Below are 21,292 nucleotides of genomic sequence, written 5' to 3' on the forward strand. Positions count from 1 at the left end.
CAACTAATATTACGTTTTAATGTATTTCAACTGATAAATCTCGTTTTTTTTTTGTAAATATCCTTAGTCTTTTAATTTTCTAAACAGCCGTTGGAGTGGTAGTAATGTGTGATGTCGCTCTCCCCCAGAACTTCCTCAGGGATCTGCTGAAGGAGGCCAAGAAGATCAACGACGTGTCGGAGGACAAGCTGATCGAGTACACGGACACCATGGTGAGGAGAATGATACGTTTTCACGTCCACGCTGTTTCCGTTCGTCCTTGTTAACTTTAAAACTGGAACGATATCGTCCACAGAAAACATTTTTTTCTGTGCTATTACAAAAGATTCCTTTTCGAAATCAGTTGCCAACAAATATATTGTAATAATGTTCGTATAGGCTTTCACGGCCATTGTCTGAAGTAGCTTGGATTCTGGGTTGTAGCCGCGTCCTTGGCGAATAATTCACCGACATTTCGGTCGACATTGCAGTCGCCATCGTCAGGGAGCAATTACCTACACTACTAACTGCTCCCTGATGATGGCGACTGCAATGTCGACCGAAACTTCGGTGAATTATTCACCAAGGACGCGTTACAACCCAGAAGCCAAGCTAATTTAAAGAAATTGTAAATTTGTACAAAACATTACTAAGGTTATTTTTGCGTATGTGAAACACGTTTTTCGTGATAGTACTGAATATTTCTTACGAAAATTGGTGCATTTTTTAAATTTTAAATTTATTTTTCATTCGAGTATAATTCTTTTAAACTATGAAAAAGATCATTTAACTTTATTTTGTTTTTTTATGTGTAGTAAATGCTGGAAAGTTATTCAGGGAACAGGTTTACAAATAACTTTATCTATTGTAGTACTTGAACAGCACAAAGCATATATGCCCGTGTAAGAATCTGAACCCAGAATTACTGCGAATACTATTTTGTAGAGACAGATATTTTTTTTATGTAAATGTACAAATTTACAAACATCTGTAATTTTACATGAATATTTTTGTTTCATAAAAAAAATTACACTGTTGATGACTATTCTTTCGTTCCCATTTATTGATTATCTTTTACCTACCCACAATCAAACATTGCTCGAACCTGCATGGTTGGTAATGTAGTACATTTTATCATGCCTAGAGTAGTAAATTAAAATAAAACTATCGTATACAATTTGAACTTAGCGAATTCACTAAATACATTATTTAAATGTTCAATACTTTATACCACGTAATTAAGCTTATTATAATACCTCTGATTTGATTTTATATTATACTGTATTACATCGCACGGTTATGCATCAAAGCTTCAGGTAACTGGATATTTATTATTAGAGTGGGCTGTAAACCACTAGGATATTGAATCGATGCTAATAAATTCCAAGCATTCCGAGACTTTAGGGTCGATGACACGACCTCGTCGTGCGAGAGAAATGTGTTTGTCGTCTTGGATATTGGGGACTCGATAGGGGCGTCTATTAATTACGTGAGGCGATTTTTTTACCCCCTCCCCCCCCCCTCCCTTCACCACTTGTTGAGGTGTCGCCGTGTCGGGAGATTTTTCAAAATGCGTATTTTAGTGGTAATACGTTAATCTGTGCTTGATTGCGTTAGATTTATCTTTAAAAAAAATAATTTGCTTAATTCTTTCTATTTAAGACTACTTAAGATTAGTATTTAAGACAGAACGTAGTCTATAATCACAGTGAGAAAATCGAGCAATAAAATACTTAAATAGGAACTACTGAGAATTCGTAAAAGAATATTAATTCTAACTCAGTCCACGGGGACTCATGTGCGGTCTCAAGAGTGACTTAGTGGCGTTAGCATAACCGCGATAGATATTGTTGTGTAGGATTTAGCCATATTTTAGTGGGAAAACATGTTTTACCTGATTTAATCATGTTTGCTCTCAATTTTACACTGTTTCTTGCGGGAAAATATTTACAGGATGTAAGATCGGGTGAGATTCAGTTCGAACCCCTCCCTCCCCCTAAACGCCTCACGTTATTTATGGACGCCCACATACGTACCGTCTGGGCCAACTCCAGGGAGCTGGGTCGTGGGGAGAGTGGAGGGGGGGGGGGGGGGCAAACAGGATAATCGCCCGGGGCCCTGCGTCGTATTTTTTCATTTCTATTTTACTTGTTTGTCTAGTGCTGTTTTTAAAATATGGACATTCGTGAGGGAAAAGGAAAACTGGAATCTTATTAGCATATAAATTAAAATGGTGGTCAATTAAAATTTCAATTTATGATTTCGTATTAAACCAATTTTTACTGCTACGTATAATTCCGCGATTCCACCGGGATTGGATCGTAAGCATTTATGAAACTGACCCAAAGATAATTTATCACGAAATAATATCAACATTTCTTAAGATATCATAGCTATCAAAACAATCGTCAAACTTTAATACTTTTATTCACAATAATATTATTTTGGTAATAAAGTAATTCCAACCCCATGAGTACTTGTTTTGATGCGTAAAATGCTATATTTGCCACGACTTTAGTTTTTTGTTTGTGCGTGATACTAGTGACATAATGTGCAATATTCATGTTCATTCAAATAACCTAGAAAACAACGAAATCTTATTTTTTTTTTTTTCACAAATAAATTGGTAAAAAATATAAACTCATATAAATCTGGGTTCTGCTCATACGTGTTTGAGTAAAACCATATGATGTTCAGAGGGGGGAAAAAGGGTACTGTAGGGTTTACGCAGCACGGAGTAGAGTAACTGCTTGCGGTGCTCCAGAGTTGGTTTAAGCAGAATATTTAGAGCGTAAGGTACCCGGAAGGGGGGACGGAAATAACAAAATGGTGGTCTTGAGCCTGTACCGATAACTTCACGTAGTTACGCGATCCCTTGACCTGGCTGGGAAAAGACGTGGTACCTTGGAGCCATTTTTCTAGGTGTGTCTATTATCCACAAGACTAAATAGCTTGTATTTATTTTCAAAATTGTCCTTTGATTTTGTGAAATAAGCTCTAGTTTTCATTTATTATAAGTTACTCTACCAATAAATACGTATGTGTGTATTCAAATGTGTTGATTATGGGTATTTTATTTATGTATTATATTCATAGTTACACTAATAATGAAATTCGTGTTTTCTTCCACAGCTGCAAGTGTTCGATGCAAACAAAGACGGCAGGCTACAGCTGTCAGAGATGGCAAAGTATGTTTCCATTATTATTTTTTATATTTTAATTTTGACTGTCATCTTTATAGCAAAAAGTGTTATAAATTTCCTACATTTATCTTTTACATATTACTCTTCATGTCATCGGTAATTCTTTATATTTTATACTCACGCCGAACTAAATACAATTTCGCGTAAGATTTATTTATGAAGTTATGCAAAGCGTAGTGCACAGTATTCTTGTTCGTAATGTAGTTCTCACTTCGCATTGCTTGCACTTCAAGGGCCGTATAGCTAGCAACTTGAAAAAAACTCAGTTTTATAAAACTGTTTTATAAAGATTGCATGGAGTGTTGGATAGTTTACTTACAGCCTTGTTTCAACGCCTGTACCGAACTTACGAATGGTGCAAACTGTGAGTGTCTCCAGTTTCTTAAAAAAATAATGTTTATAATATAATTTCATTTGTTATGAATTCAGAGCTAATCACTTAACATTGTGGGTTTTGTTGGCAAAAGTAAATGTTTAGTGAATAAAAACACGATTTTGCAATTTCAACCAAACAAATCTTTTTATATATTTTTTTTAAATAATACTTAGTTGTAAGTCAATTCTAATAAAACCACCACAAGAAGTAATTAAGATATCAAACAGTGCAAATTCAAAGTCATCATTTTTTAATTAATAATAAAAGAGAATTTTTTTTCGTGATGATATAGATTTAAAACCTTAATGATAGAAAGAAACAATATGATGCCATGTGCTTAGCGCTTAAGTTTTTAAGTCTCACTGCACATCTGATGTGTTCTCAGACTCCTGCCAGTACGGGAAAATTTCTTGTGTCGGCAGATCTTCAAGGTAAGTGAGGTAATGCGCGTAAATCCAACTACGGTGTTATTTTCCGTACGGTGTCCGTCAAACAAAACACTATCGGCTCTTCAACACACCTCTTGTTTATTGGACTTTGTTCATTGTCATTCTCATCTTTGATGAAATAAGTGTCTTTCACCACTTTTCTTTTTCAAACTTAAAGTTATAAATATTTAAAATATTTTTTAAACCACTATATCAATAACGATTAATAAATATTTTTTTCTCTAGTGGTTGGCGCAACTTAACTTCACTGATTTTTAGCTGTCCAATCTATTTAACCAATGCAATTTCCTTTTTTTTACTATTTTACCGAAATACTTGATTTTAATTTACGAAATATTATTTAATTTTTATTATTTTCGAGTTCTTTCATACTCTAAACTTAACTACTGCTATAATGTGATGATTGACGCATTGATGAATGTTGCCTAATCTGAAAATAAGTCAGTTAGACATAACTATTGCTAAAATTAGTTGTTTTATTATAAACTTGAGTAATCCAGTAAAAATGGTTGAGTAATTTAAAAAGAGTTATGTATATCAACACAGCTACAATTGAAAATTTAAATTATAGGTACTTTCATACTGACAACTCTGTTAAAGAGAATACTCAAATAAGATGTGTCCAACTAGATGTTTTCAGGTGTATTAAATCTAAAGCAAACGAATACTATGTAAATCTTATTTCGTAGAATAATATGTACCTGTATTACTTAAATTTCGTTAATATATCACTTACCGAACGTTGTACAGAGTCCAATAATTAACACTAGTAAATTACCATTATTTCGTTAAGCACCTCTACTTTTTAACGTGTATGCTTTTTTCTCCAATAAATGACACTTTCCCATCACTTATCGTACTGTAATGGCCTAGTAAATTTACTGACTCTGTTGCATAAAGTGCATAGTAAATATTCGTGTAGTTCTCCTTGATGCACAAACTTTGTATCCGGTACACTCTTGAATAAAAACTGGCACTTGCCTCACCTAACATCACAACTTCCTCTCTCTCACCTATCAAAACAGTGGAATTTTCACTAAGTATTATAACAAAATTTGCACATTACTCACCGAAATGCACAGTTTTGTTAAAGGCTTCCATGAAATTATTAATAGTAATTAATAAGAAGATCAAGTTACATCCAAAACGAGTTTGAAATTTTTTCGTAACCAACAAATCTTATACCCTAGATTTCACCAGTTATAATATGGTAGAATTTCAATTACTTTAAATCTATTATTTTATAACAATATATTTAAAATTTCAAGGTGTTCAATCAAGTAATTTTATCAAGCCATTTAACAACCCAAAATTTTTAAAATATGCAGTTTTACTGAATTTTCAATGTAACTTTAACTTATCAATATATGCCACATTACCTAACACTCATTTAAAAACCACTTTTAATATTTTAATATGGTAACAATGCTATTTAACTACAATAAATTTTATTATTTTCAAATTTGTTTTGCTAAAACAGTCATAATATTGAGTAAAAATCTATAAGACGAGAATTAAGTTGATCAATAACATCGTGTTTACTTAAAATGTTTTAATCATTTCAAATGCTGTTATAGTCTTTTTATTATTGTATACTCTAAAGTCAGCTAGCATTTGTAGGGAGTCCATAACTGATTTTCTTGGAATATGCAAGTTTAAAATTGGAATTTGAAGTATAGTATAAGTTAAATTTTCTTAGGAGAATTATTTCAACACCTACTAGATCAATTTAAGGTTTTAAAAATATGATTTTATTTTTATCTCTTATATAATTATCACAATTATTCATTTTACCATTTTATTTTTGAACAAACATTGAACTCGCGGAACGGTTGAGTCAGAACTTTTTTAAGGTGGCCAAATCTTGCTCACAGTGTCAGCTTTACAAAAAATAATCACTTTAATGCCTTAATTAAATAAATAAACTTTCGAATGATAGTCCCAACAGGTGTTAGTTCAGAATAAACAAAGAAGTGAATGAACTTTCGTGTTTAGTTTTATTCAAAATAATAAACATGTACTGCCTCAAAAGTACTTGATATCATTTAAGTTGCATTCCCTGCTCGAAGCGGTAACAAATGTATATAAAACTAGAAGCGGAATGTAAACTGTAAATTTTTTTTAGTACTTTCAACAAGGAAAATCCTTGGTAACTCAATTGCCAACTATATAACTTGTAAAACTGAAATGTCATGCAATTTATTAGTGATATCGTTGGCAACTAAAGTTTCTACTTATTACACTGGTAAATTTACAAAAAACATTACGTTGTATTTATTTGAAAACGAGAAAACATACTGGCAGGTCTACCAAGTTCTCCATTTGCAACAGCTTCGGAGAGGACTTGCAGAGAATCGAACCCAAAACGCCTTCTCAGGAGCTTGTTTATAACCTCGACGTCATCGTATACCTATTGAGAATGATTCTTTTTTTGTTTTTTTGCGTATATAGTCTACAACAATATGATCATTCGAAGGAGATGCAAACAGCAATGCACTTCAAGTTAATTAGGGACGTAATCAGTTGTTCATGCATGCTGGGGAGGGGGATTTGTAAGATATGACCACATTGACACGGGAGTTATGAAAAATTAGTTGGTGATATTTCAGTAGAGGCGGTTTGTTATTTTCTGTGAACAACAAGATGGAACAACAAGCTACACGGGAAGTGACTCATGTTGAAACAGACAATGAAACTGTTCAAATCCCACTTTTGTTCAAGTAAGTTTTTTTTAATACACCGATCTTAATTTTTTTACAATTATTATTTTAAATCCTCCCTGAAAATATTTCTTCATCCGCCACTGGGAATAAAAGACCTTTTGCATCCTGGCAAGAAACCATCCCAGCATTTGCACGTAGTGCAGGAAAAATGTTTTGTAAATTTACAAAAGTCTCCTTTGGATACCAGTTGCCAAAAAATAGTTTTTAATGCTACAAGACAGATATTGTAACTTTGTACGACACATGGCTATGATCATTTTTGCATATATGAAATACGTTTTTTTTTTCTGGATACCTAATATTGAGTATTTATTACGAAAATTGGCGCATAATTTAAAATTTTAATCGATGTTTCATTCTACCATACTTAACACGTTTAAGGTGGCCGCCTGGTCAGGCACACGAGCTCTAAAAGTGCGGGGGCACTAAGGGCGACACTGGCTCTCGCAATACACGCCTCATAGCCTCTACGTCACCAGGCACAGAACTGATATGCAGTCTTCGCACCGTTAACACGCCTCTATGGGACTTGCAGCGGTGACCCTAATCATTTTATGATAGAATGTTAAAGATAATGGCCCTCTACACGTCCCTATACCACTTACAATTCTATGCGTGAATTTTTTTAACAAAATATGCTCGTGTACATACCTTTTTTTATCATTTTTCAGTGTCTAAAAACTACAGGTTATACGCGGAAACCAAAGAAAAAAATTTGCATAGAAGCATGCAGTGGCTCTTAAATGTAATTCGTGATCAGACACGTTTAATAAATCTCGAGTGGGTCTTAAACGGCGCGTTAACAAGTGGTGCTCTCCATACCTTCTGTTACCTTGAGTGTGCTTGTGCCAACTGTTGCAAACCCACAGAAGAAAGAATTTTGTTTCTTAGTCCAACTAGGCTATATTGCGATTGAAATGTAGGCATGCGTGCTTATGAAAAGAATAAGAGGTGAAAACTAACGTAAAATTAGGGAATCTCGGTGAAGGTTTTGAGAATGTATCCGAGAAACATTTTCCTGGTGCTTTAATATCAAATAGCAAATCTCATATGTATGATTTTTTTTTTTAATTCCGTGTTATCAAACTTCATCACATCTGCTGTTTGTAAATACACAGATAAATCTTCAGTTGCAATGATACAAGAGACAGTCACGATAAAAACGTCATCGTGTCTTATTCAAATATTTTAGCCCCTGAGAAATTATTAATACTGTTTCGGCCTCCTCGTAAACATGGCAATTGGGATCAGAATAATTTTACGTATTAAAAAATTTACTATCTCACCCTAACCTTTAATAAAATTTAAATTATGTCCATTTCTTAATCTTATTCTTATAAAAGCTTATAAAATTGAATTGCTAAATATTCTAAGAAAATCAGCACTTTTTCTTTAGACGTAATAAATCATTAATTGAACAATATCAATTTATTGTGTTTTAATTTACGAAATATTTTCATTAAATATCTTAAAGTGTTTATTTTTCAGTAATTGCATAATAATATGTTACATTTCGTTAAGTTCTTGTAAATTTTTCTACCTCTAATACCTATGGTATTCGAAGCAATGAACATTGTTTTTGTGTGGAGTGAAAGACGATGACAGCTATTTGAACCTTAAGCTAAAAATATTGTCTTAATTCAACTGGCATTAACAAATTACATCTCTTCTCTAACTCACTCACTCTTCTTACACTTGTTTACACCCCACATGTTCTGCAGGAAGGTATCGAAGTAAGTACCATGTGTGTTGTGTGGACTTTGAATGTTCTCCAGTGATATGTGAATGGCATGTTCAGCAAGGTGGCAACTTTGCAAACTCGGGTGGAGGAGCATATGGCATTGCCTCACGTACATTTAGCCAAAATGGTTCTTTTCAGTCCACATTTTAAAAGTTTCGTAATTGAATTACTTATCAACGAGCTGACAGTAAATCAAATCGTGTAAATTGATTTATGAATTTTTAGACATACATAATTGTTGGTTACACTGTGTGTCATAAGAAACCTAATAAAGGATTTAAAAAAAAGTAACAATGCAAATACACAGAAAACCAGCCTAAATCAGTCGAATTCAAAATATAATAATTTAAAATAAAGACAGCACAGAAAATTCCGTGGAAGGACTTAGTCAAAAAAATATTACAGCTTTAACGGACACAGTAGGCCAAAAACGACGCATTATTAGCAACAAGAACAAAAAAAAAAATCTTGGCAACACGCGATAAAAAATAAATCAACGATGATACTAAACAGATAATGTGCACAACACATCGGCAACATAGAGACACACAGCGATGTAAAAAAACAAATATCCTGAACACCGCAAGACGACAGCACAAACGAACACAGTAGGTTTCCTAAGACAAGTACAAATAACTGTTATCTGTCGGTGTGTTCTTAAGGGTCATTTTTGTATTTCTATTTGCTGTTCTCGTAGCTAATTTCTCGTCTTCTTAGCCCATTTTGTCTGTCTGTGCTGTAATATTTTTTGATTAATTACTTCCACAGAATTTTCTGTGCTGTCTATATTTTAAATTAATTTTTGACGTCTGTTGATTTTGGCTAGTTTTCTGTGTTTGAATTTTCATATTTTTTGTCGTTATTGAGGTTTATTATGACATAAAGTATAACCAAATATGGTGTATGTCCAAAAATATTTTAAGACAATTTTTCTCATTGCAAGAACCATTCAAAGAACAAATCATGTAAAAGCCAAAATTTACTTATTAATTTTCAAAAACATATGATAAATCATATGCAAGTAACTAATATTAACTAATGTTATTTATTTCTCATATTTTCTATAAAAGCAAATTCTTCATGTCTCTTTAGTATTGTTTTTCTTGTATTTTTTAAATTTTGTTTTGTTTAAAGTGTATTGTAATGTGAAAAATTCCCTAGTGAAGCAGCAATACTTGAGGCAATGTTTACATTTTTGCATTGGTACTATGGCTGTCAAAATGCTCAGTTTAGTGGCTGTTTAAAGCCTTAAATAGTAAGCAAGCAAGCTTTTGTAGCACATGACTAACTAAGCGAAATCTAAATTCTGGTTGCAAAATTCGTAAATCACACTTGGAATACTTCCGTGGGAAAATTTTAAAAACCGCATGTAACGATACGTAAAGAAGGAATTTAATTTGTATCAAAAAGTATGATTTGCACCTATACGTGCTCAATTTATGATAGATTCAGGAGTAAATGAAGTACGCAAAGATAAAAATATCATTAAACAAGTTTTTTAAATTTTTTACAGAATTTTATTTTATGTATTCAGCATTCTAATCAATTATGCTAGTAGCCTATGAAAGGATTTTTAAAATACACTAAAAAAACTTTAGTAAATTGTAAGCTTAATTGAATTGATATCATGGCACAGAATATTTAAAAAAAAACATGCCATAATCTTTACATTGGTAAAAGCCCTCTCTAAAATAGATTTTATATATTTCTGGTTAATCTATTTAATTTATGAGTTCTCGCAATTATAATATTGGTGTTTTCATATTATGTTATGTTGAACATAGTAAAATTCATCATAATGGAAAAAAAATCATGAATTAATATTTACTGCAAAGGCTTACTTCAAATAAATGCATAAGAAGAATATCCATGATGGAAAGTAAATAAAGGCTACAAACATCGAAGTTATGGTTTTATTTATATTGTATGTGCGACATTGAGATATGTAGGGGGAATTTGTCCTTGCTATTTTGGGATACAACATTTTCTCTGGTATTTCTATAATTAATTATTCATCTAGACATTTAGCATGAAAAGACATTAGTAATATATTTTCTAGCTTGTTCTACGTTGTTATTGTCTGGTATTAAGTAACAACATCCAGCATGTAGCCTTCAGGCGTATATAACTGATCATTTATTCCGTGGCGCCTGCAAATAACGTAATGTAGAACAGTCCGGACGTACTTTCAATGTACAAAATCCCAGTTCCACTTTTTTTATGTATATTTATTAACCTTTAGGGGATGCCAGTGGTAATATAAATGCAAAATGGCGACTGTATTCTATTTTTACGTTTGATAATATAAGGGGGAATAGTTTTCGTTAAATAACTCAGTCTTTTTCAACTTGTGGCCAAAAATGCTAATGGCAAAAAAAGTAGAAAATTAATCATCTACGACTTTGGTCATAACGGTGTTTATAATCTACGACTGATATTTTTTCGAATTAATCCTGAAAAAAATGTGTGAAGTATAATAATTATTGGATTATCTCGTTTTCTGTGGTTGCGCAAACGAACCCAAACAAACCTTTAGGGTATTAAATCTTGACAATTTTGATTTCCACCTTTTTTTACCTAAAATCAATATTAATCTGTGATGGAGGAAAAGTGAAGTTAGGTGATTTTATTTCACTAACAATTCTAGAAATGCATGTCTTTGTGAGAAATGATGTTCTAACTATTTTTTTATTTAAAAAAGAATGTTTTTCCTCACCCACACGTGCGTTTTTTTTCTAGGTGTGGTTAAGCCACGTATCACTACTTACAAGTTCGTTTCGTTTGCTGACGTTTTCTTCCGCAAAAGATTTTAGAATTTCAATCCTGTTTTTTTTTCTTGCAAGTGTTTAGAATCTAAGTGACTTATTATTTTTATTTTTTCTCCCGTTTTCTGTCTTAAAAGGTTTTGAAATCAGAATTATTTTGTTGCGTGATATTAGAATCAAAACTATTTGACTTTCATTTTTTTTTCCGGTGTTTGTCCTGCCAAATCAACATCGTCAGTTTCATATTCGCAAACATCGAAATGTTCGTTTTCAGGAATGTCAGTGTTATTTCTTGATTGTGCAAAATTGTCCATATCACCGTCATCATAAAATAATAGCTCACGAATTTCTGTAACATCCTCGCAGGTTTCTCTGACGCAGTTTTGGCATACGACAGAACATTTCAGTCCTGTTTTATGACATCCGCACATTTTTCTGCAAGTTGTTTAACATTTGCAGGAAATCGTCTCGAGCAGCGGTGGTAGTTATCGGTTCTTTCCCACGTTAAAAGGTTAGAACCACAATTGTCAATATCTTAATCCCTTACAAATTTATTTACGTTCGTTTATGCCCTAAAGTTAACAGTAAAATATATGATGCAACTATTTACTAAGCCGCTTTTTTTTTCAGGTTTAATTAAAAAAAATATCGATTTTAGAGTAAATACTGATATGACTAAAGTTCTAGAGAATTATATTTCTTACATCTTTATACATTATCATTTTCATTCAAAAGTTGAAAATCACAGAGTTATTGAACAAAAATCATTCTCCCTAAATTCAATGCAAAGGCAGAATATGTTCGCCATTTTGAATTTACAATATCACTGGCACCCCTAATGGTTTAAAAGAATTTTAAATAGAGGGGAGTTTGTGTACATTCAGGCCTTTGTTTTTTTTTTTTACATCCAGACTGAGCTAATAGTCAAACTATAATGCTAATTAATGTTAACTTCAACAAGCATCGAAATCCTTTGTTTCAATTACCCATTAAAAATTTATTAATATGTACTTCGAGCTGTGGATGATGTTTTAAAAATCTAACACACCTATATTTTAATAATTTTTGAAAGAATTAAGCACATAAATCACTCATGCCAAATATTTAATACATAGCCTAATTGAAGTTGATATACTATATATAGGTTTTCCTTTGAATAAGCTACGCGCTGCGTACATTGTCACAGAAACATTATTTAATAATATAGCAGTATTTAAAAATTTTCTTGGGATGTAAAAACAACTAAATTTAATGAAAATATTTTTTAATGTTTTCTCTTCGTTTTATTTACTTCCTACTAACAAATATATTGCAGAATTCAGTGCCTTTTTTATCGAACATTAATTTTTATATCAGTAACCACGTAAAGCCTTTCCGTTTACTCTGCACTATTGTGTACAAACGGCGTTGTAATTCCCCTGAATGTTTGTAAAGCTGTGATTCCTACATAAGTCATGTTTGTTACTAATGCCAATTTCCACCGCATGATAAAACCAGCATGAATACTTTACCTATGGGATGTACATAAAAAAGCATTAGTTCAGCAAAGTCAATAGACTGCTACAACATTTATGGAATGAAATGCACACGAATGGAGTAGCTTTGTTGATATAACTATGGATACCAATATTTGTTGCTAGGTTTTTATTTTAAATTTAAATATTTAAGTTATATTTTGCATAGCTAACTTATATTTTTCCAAGAGAAAAAGACAATATTGACTAAATATTAGATTAGTTCTAAACTCTGTTTTTAATTCGCTTTGGAAATGCTATCACATTGAGGCTTGAAATTTGAACGTAAAAAATAAATGGGTTATCATTAATGATGTTAAAAATAAAATTTCCGATTATATTACAAAGCTTATTGTAGAATCATGATTCATACTTGACCTTAAACCACTTTTTGTGAAATTTGTATTTTTTACTCTCAATTAAACATATTTTTGCTTCATAAAGGAAACTTTATTCGATCTTTGTTTTGAAAAACGTTTTTGATTATATAATTTCTGACAAAGTCTGCCAAATAATCAAAATACTTGCATAAATGACACGTTAACTAAAGTGGCTATTTAAATTTATGTTGCACTGTAATGTTTAGAAATAATTCTTCTTAACTCACATTTGTATAAAACTTTACAGTGACAATATCTGTTACTATCTTCTTTCATTTCCAATGTCTGTATTTGCTAACGTTCCATCCAGTTTATTCGTCAAGTCGCCCAGAAGAATGAGAATAATTTGAATTCGTACAATGAACTTGATTTCATTAAGAAGTAATGCTTCCCAATCCTTTGGTAGACACACACGTTAAAGTAAAAATCACACAAACGTTTTTGTTGTCTGACAATGTCATTGGAGCATTAGTATAAAATAGTATGTTAATATATTCTGGTTGAGGGTGGAATTGTATTATCATGGCTTCCTTTTCATAGTACTGTAGGTATCGCAGCACACTTTATTGGTAAACTTTGAAAAAAAAATTACGTCATATTTGTAATGGAAAATAGCTTAATTAAATAATAATGAGAACTCACGAGAAAATATTGCATGTTTTGTTTTATAAATAATTCCTATTTTGCATTAAAACATGTCGCCTTGGGTATAAATGCTAAATACAGTCAGTAAATGCAGTTTAAAAGAATAGTATAGGCCTAACAGTAAGAAAAATGTAATTCTACGACTAAATATCTTGTGGAAAGTACATCATTAACATAACTGGCCAATGAAGTATGTTTATTTCCATGAACGAATATTGAAGTAAGATTTTGGGGAAAGTAACGTATTAATATTAGTGAAAATTTGACAGTTTTTACATGATGGGGCATACAAACAAGGACCAATGACCGTGTTTGATTAGCCATTTGGCGAAGATACTAAGAGAACATTTAAAGCGAGGCTTCCAAAAATATTTAATCAAAAGGTGAACACCACAACTATTTGTGTATAAAAGAGGAAACCCTCACTGAATTTAAAAAAAAATTACTTCTATTTTAAATTATTTCAAGTTCGTTCGTAGAATGTATGAGGAGAAAATTTTATTCCAGCCCACAAAAAATTCCATAAACTTTATTTTTGTTCATATCATCATTTTGTTTTTATTACAGTTTATTAAAGAAACGTAGCATTCTGAAGTGTGATTATCTTAAGTTTATCCATGGATTGGGCCATGAAACCTACATGTACGTGTTTCCCAGCAATGTTCTTGTGATACGTGTCAGACTAACATACGGAGGGAAATATTTGCGTCCGTTACAGAGTAAGTAACCATGCAGCATCAAACATTTTTTTCCAATGTCATCTCGCAACTTTACCCTTGACACAGTCCCAGTTATTATTTAGGCTACTGTACTGCACCTTTTATATGTTAAGTTTATTTTCAAGATTTTGTTTAGGATAAGTTAAATTGTTTTGCATTAAGAGTGTAATATTTATTAACAACAAACATGAACAGCGAACATTCTAAAAGTTTTGTTCACTCCAGCGAACCAAATACTACTCTCGCAAATTTTACAGGCCAATTAGTGAACACTGTAGTCTTGCGAAATTCGCTCCAGGCTAGACTCCACATCTGTGTATGTAATCGGGACGGTTTCATTCGCTGTGTGGATGCTGCCATATTAAACATTTTGTTCTAGTAGCACGAGTAGCTACTGCGTTGTCTGTAACATTTTAATTGGCTTTCGTGCATCATGGTATTTCAAATAACTCGTGATCCAGTAAGAAAGATAAATGAAATGTCAAAAGTTTGCCAAATTATGACGCAAAATTTGAACTTCTGTACGCAAACATCGCCTTGTAGTTCATCGTAAACTGCTATCATTAAGAAAAAAACCTGAACCGAAAAGTCTTTGGAAGCATGCAAGAATATGAATTTACTTTCGGCAGATAATAAGCATAATAAGCATAATAAGCATGCACGAATACTTATAACTTCAGTATCGGCAGCTAACCAGGATAAATAAGGTCTATAGTAACATGAAAAATTATTACTTAACTATTAGCAGCTACAGAGATGAAGAAACTCTGTGGAAGCATGAAAGAAGATAACTTCAGTATCGGCAGCTAATAGGATGAAATATTATGTGGAAGCAAGTAAGAAGATGACTTCACCGTCAGCAGTTACAGTGTTGAGAAAGTAATGCTGGGAAAAAAACTATGTGCACTTGCAAATGAGAATCAAACATGCTGAATTGCTGTAAATATAGTCAAGGAGTGTTCTTAGCCCGGGCGGAGGGGGGGTTGTTTACAGGCTACATGATCAAAGAATCTGCATAACGGTGATTTACAGAGCTTTAGTTGAAATCCATTCAAATAATTTTCTCATAATTTCTGGTAGATGTTATGTCGCGTAAAGTATTTAAGATAATGTATAATATGGAGTAGAAGAATTTTTTATCGTGTTCGAATTTTAGATTAAATGTAAGGAAAATCAGGTTACAAACGATTGGTCTGATTTTGTTTGAAGTAAAAAAAGTGAAACACATTATTTCTCATAAATATAAAAGTAGTATAGTTCAAGCATGCATATTAGGATAGAAGAATTGCATGAACCATGACCTTGATCTTCTACTTACTGTTGGAGTAGATTGTTGCATTTGCAATTGTCAACATCAGTATTCTTTGTGAACCACCTAAAATACTGTTTTTTTTTTAAACTTCCTGTACTTAACTATGCAATGGCACCTTCTAATAACTAATTTATGTTTATAGGGAGCCACAAAACTGACAAAGGATGACATAGAGAGGGTATTTTCACTTTATGACAGGGTAAGTATCTATCTATCAATGATTAAACAGTTATAGGGTAATTTATGATTTTTAATAACATGCAATAATATAATTTTAAAAATTTAAGCTATTTCATGGGTATTTAAAGGAGTTTTTTTGTCTATCTGTCAAATGTAGTAATGCTGTAACTGTCCATACACATACAAATCATGTTGATCATTAACATTTTCTCAAGAAATAGTTTATATCATCCAGCGACAAATGGGTTATAAAAAAATGTTGAATTATCGGCAATTTATAAGTTTTCTGTCATTCATTCGATACATACAAAATACACAATCATTACTGATGGCCTAGCCTAATAGTAATGAATTTTTTTTTTTTAAAGAATTGCATGTGAACGTGTCCAACACTGGATTTTTTTATACAAACATAGAAGGTCACTTTGTTCACAGAAAGTTCAAACGTGTAAATTGTTAGCCACACTCATTAACAAACGTAAAAGTATGCTTTTTTTTATACAGGTATTCTTAATTTTCTAACTCTAAAATATGGCCTGATTAAAATCTTCATTATTTTTCAGGACAATAATGGCACAATAGAAAATGAAGAACTACGAGGATTCCTTAAAGATTTGCTGGAACTGGTTAAGAAGGTACGTCATCAGTTGTTTACTAAGTATTTACTAAATCTCATAAATTCTCAGAATTTTCAAAGGTTTTACAATAAAGGCACTTACTTACATTTGGGTCCTCTGCCAGAAACGAAAAACTCAAGACGAAAATTCGGATGAACTTTAGAAGTCGCAATTTGACGTTGTGGTAACAAATCCTTGAAAGACGTACCTACAAAAAATGCTATTGTCATTTAGACACATTTAATATTGTTTTCCTCATTTGAAAAAAAACCCTATGAAATCACTTAATTTATTATCACACAATTGCGTGCACAATGCTGAGTTTTAACTTCAAGAACAAGCGATGTGCGCCCATCTCACAATCCCCAGTTGCACTCCCGCCAGAAGGGGTCTGAAGTCGCAGTATCATGTTCCAGTATCGGCTGATCTTTGTGTTACAAGTCTTGGCTTTTACACCCCGCCCACACACTCTAGCGCCCTCCTCAACAAACCCAATGCCATTGCTTCCTTTTTTCACTACCTTGCCCACTACTCACTTCATGTAAAATTACAGATAACTGTATGTTTGTACATTTACATGAAAACAACTATATCGCTACAAAATAGCCTTCACAGAAATACGTGGTTCGGATTCTTACCCGGAAATTGATCCTGTACCTCCCACAGTTAAATTTATTTGTAAACGTTCGCTTAATACCTTTCCAGTATTAACTGCGCAAATTAATAAGTATAATAAAACAAAATTCAAGTCTAGTATTTGAATATCTGATTATCTTTTCTATGGTTTAAGAAACGTTATGCCTGAATGAAACATTAATTACAATATAAAATTATGCACCAATTTTCGTAAGAGATACGCAGTTTGTTTCGAAAAACAGGTTTCATGTACGCAAAAATAACCATAGCCCTGTGCTTTACAAAGTTAAAATATACTTCTTGAAACTATTTTTTGAAAACTGATGTACTGTAACATTATATGTTTCCCGCCCAGATTAAGTAATTATTTATTTTAATTGACATGTGTTTACTCTATGTAATTAATTTTATTACTTAAAAACTGTTTATTTTTAATGTTTATATCTATGTAATTGGTACTCTATGGACATAAATGAACGTTTGAAACGAACAATTGCAAAGACCCCTCTAAGGAGCTATTGACTTTTAACGGTAGATGGTTAGTTTGACGCCGTTTTTATTTAATGAAAAATGTAATTCTGATAATTATTTATTTGAATTTAGTGAAAGATTTTGTGTTCCGCGCTATTGTTGCGCGCGGATTTAATGTGTTTGACTTTAATTAATGTAACTGTCTTTAATTCTCGGCCAATCAGGAGCCGTAGTTTAAAATCTGTCACGCATTGTTAAGATGACTTAATTTAAGAAGGATTAGAGAGAATGAAATGGCCTGCTTATGAATGAACTCCTACAAGACGTCGACGAATATAAATCCTGAAATATAGCTAGAAAAGCCAGGCATCCGCACTAAAGGATGATAGAATTGTATTGTCAGGACGTAAGTAAGTATTAATAGGGCTTTATCTAAAAAGATAAAGCTAATAGGAGTGAAATGTATACGTGAGTAAGAAATGTTAGATTCAGTTACTCCATTTCGCTAGAAATCACGTACTTCATCTACACATCGTTATTTTTGCGGTTACCAAAATAAACATTAATGAACTGAAATATTGTAAATTTTAACGACGAGATTATAATTTGATAGTTTAATTTTACACACAACTGTCATCACCCAGTGGTCTGATGAGAGAGAGCATCAGAGCTCTACCGACCTAAGTCATTTTATCTATCCGAGGTAAAAACTTATATTGAACCCTAAGTATAAACTGTTCCTGTGTGAGAGATTTTCCAACCCGAACCCAAGAGACATTTGTTTAGTAAAGGAATGTGCGCATCGTCACTCCAGTCATTTAATATTTATGTGTGTTCTGCAGTACCAACAAATGGTTAGGAAATTATGAAAGTAATAAATAGTTTCATGATTATTAAAATAAACCTGAGATATTTTCATTAATAAATAATTGAAGTTACTAGTGTGTTTCCTATGTTATTATAATTTACCCATCACAGCTGTATCCATACCTATGTATTTCAAGCAACTTCCTAACTGTGGCCTAGTAGTAATAACAATACTCAGTACTCAAATTGATGTTATCTAAACAAAACTTTTACATAGAGAAAGTCTAGGTAGGAGCTAGGAGGTATCCCTACATATAAAACTATCTAACCCAAAGTGGGGCCATTTATACACACACTAACTGGTGTGTATCCTCACATATTTATCTGGCGCCCAACGTGGGGCCATTTTTACACACCCTAATAGCTGTGTATCCTCACACTGATTTCAAAGATTTTTTTTTTTTGTAAAAGTATAGAAATATTTTTCTATGCTGTTATTTATTCGCACAGCACACATTCATGCGCATAATCACCCCCTACGTCAATCATCATCATAACAAATAACAGCAATTCCAGGACACTTTCTTGTGGTACCCCTGACGACCAGGGGCGGATCTAGACTTTTTTTTTTTTTTTGGGGGGGGGGGGGGGGGGTCACCACCGTCTAATTTATCACCAAACCCCAAAACTGAAGCGCTCGTCCGGGGGTCCTTCCCCGGAAAAAAGTGGATTTGAAGGAGCAAAATGGTGCAATTTAAGAAGCTTTCGTATCTTAACATTGAATAAACTGCTGGTAGAAATATTAACATTCTTTAAGTTGATATTCACTACCAATGATATCTATCAAGGTTTCTTATGTCCAAAGAACGAATTGTCCAGCATGCATAATGAAACCAACTACACAGGACACAGCACACTGCACTACAGTTGTGTTGTGATGTCAATCTGAATTAGTTTGGAACATTTGGTTGTAAATAAATAATTATGACATGATTGCCATGTTGGTTTGATATGTATATATTTACAGGATAAACTCAAGACGCCTTTTGCTGTTCTTTGCAAATTTTGTAATTATTGCTTCAATGTCTAGCTGAATGTCTTTGTGGATGTGCAGCAATGCGAGACCAGTAAGTCTTTCTTCCCCCATTGTTGATCTGAGCCATGTTTTGAGGCGACGAAGGGTTGAGAATGAAAGCTCTGCTGTTGCTACAGAAACAGGTAGCATAGCTAGGATTTTAAGAAGTTTGTTGATAGAAGGGTACATTACTGTGTCGCACAAGTCAATGATATGAGGTAGAGCACTTGGAATTTCAATAACACCCCCAGATTCGCGCTTCCATTTGGCGACCCAAAGTTTGAACTCCTCCAGGACTGTGGAGACAGGCACATTTAGGAGCTGCTTAAACATCTCTGCTACTTTTCGCACAACTTCCAGATCTTCCTCAGTGTAGGTTGTGCGAGGCAAGAGTATTCCCAGACTGAAGATATCCATGACATCAGGACTGAGCCTCTTCTTCAAATCAATTATGATATTGTCCAACAAGGGAATATAAACTACTCTTCGATAGTATTCCTCAGGGGATTGAGCTACATTTGGTTGAGAAAAATAATTCTCACGACATATCTGCCGTGAAACAATACGTGGTGTTTTCAGTTCCACATCCAACTCTCGTGCAAGATCTGCTGCTTCAGCAAATAGTTGCTGAAAAACTAAATCAAACGCAGCTCTCTCAACATTGATAATTCACCTGGAAATGAGCGCTATAACTGCCGGCAGGATAAACAGACAATTTACGTTTTTTACGTCTCATGCCCAATCACGGGTTGACCGATTTTACATCCAAACATAGCATTTAAATAAAGTTCATCAATACTAGGTACTACCAGTAGCAATCAGTGACCATTGTGCAGTGATATTCATGTATGAAAAATTTGCTGAAGTTACACGATATGGGCGAGCACGTGGCGTCCTACACGGAACTGTTACAAAATTCAGAAGTGACGACTGACTTCACAGAACAATGGCAACGATGGCGAGGATGGAAACAGCAGTTTCCATCGGTAGCCATTTGGTGGGAGCAGTTTGTAAAACCGAACGTCATGAGGCTTTTCAAACGGCATGCATATCGCCTGGCAGAGGAACGACGGGGGACTTACAACTTTTACGAAACCATGCTACACAAATTACAGCAACACGTAAACAGAGGGGAAAATGTAATGAACAATATATGAGCCACCAAACAAAAACTGTTATGTTTATACACTCAAAAAATGCAAAAACACCACATTCTATTGCAAAATAGGAGCCTTTTTGACGATGAAAAGATCAGATTATTTTCCATGATTAAAGAGCAACAGCAAGTACGTCATAAAGCCATTAGTAGAATCCTGAACGACGATGGTATAACAATGCACGACCAACCCGAGATAATGAGTGTACTAAGACAATACTTTTCACAGCTGTACAAGAAACAAGAGACAGAACCAGATTTGATTCCGGAAGTGCTGCGGGAGTGTGAAAATAAAGTCAGTGATGATGTTAAGGAAGTAATGGAAGCTACATGTTTGGACGCGGAAATTATTAAAATAATACAGCAATTTCCAACAAAAAGGTCGCCAGGCATTGATGGGATACCCTATAAGTTCTAAATGGTCCTGTGAGAGATTATTGGCCCCGACTTCAGTGAGGTCGTGCGTGTCATTCTTGCACGAGGGGAGCTCTGCAAGTCCCATAAAGAAAAAGCAACATGCAGTGAAGTCAACAGACTATAGGCC

The 21,292-nt window shown here is 33.3% G+C and overlaps 1 protein-coding gene across 1 annotated transcript in view; it reads left to right on the top strand.

Annotated features, from left to right (window-relative positions):
* Window positions 1-21,292, top strand: part of LOC134528011 (calbindin-32) — a 349,487-nt gene that overhangs the window by 314,511 nt on the left and 13,684 nt on the right. The window contains exons 7-11 of the mRNA XM_063361169.1: window positions 129-212; window positions 3,112-3,167; window positions 3,944-3,989; window positions 15,949-16,005; window positions 16,550-16,621. Coding sequence (XP_063217239.1) covers window positions 129-212; window positions 3,112-3,167; window positions 3,944-3,989; window positions 15,949-16,005; window positions 16,550-16,621 — 315 coding nt within the window. The remainder of the gene's footprint in view (window positions 1-128; window positions 213-3,111; window positions 3,168-3,943; window positions 3,990-15,948; window positions 16,006-16,549; window positions 16,622-21,292) is intronic.

The sequence above is a fragment of the Bacillus rossius genome, chromosome 1 (genome assembly GCF_032445375.1).
Source record: "Bacillus rossius redtenbacheri isolate Brsri chromosome 1, Brsri_v3, whole genome shotgun sequence".
NCBI classification, from domain to species: Eukaryota; Metazoa; Arthropoda; class Insecta; order Phasmatodea; family Bacillidae; genus Bacillus; species Bacillus rossius.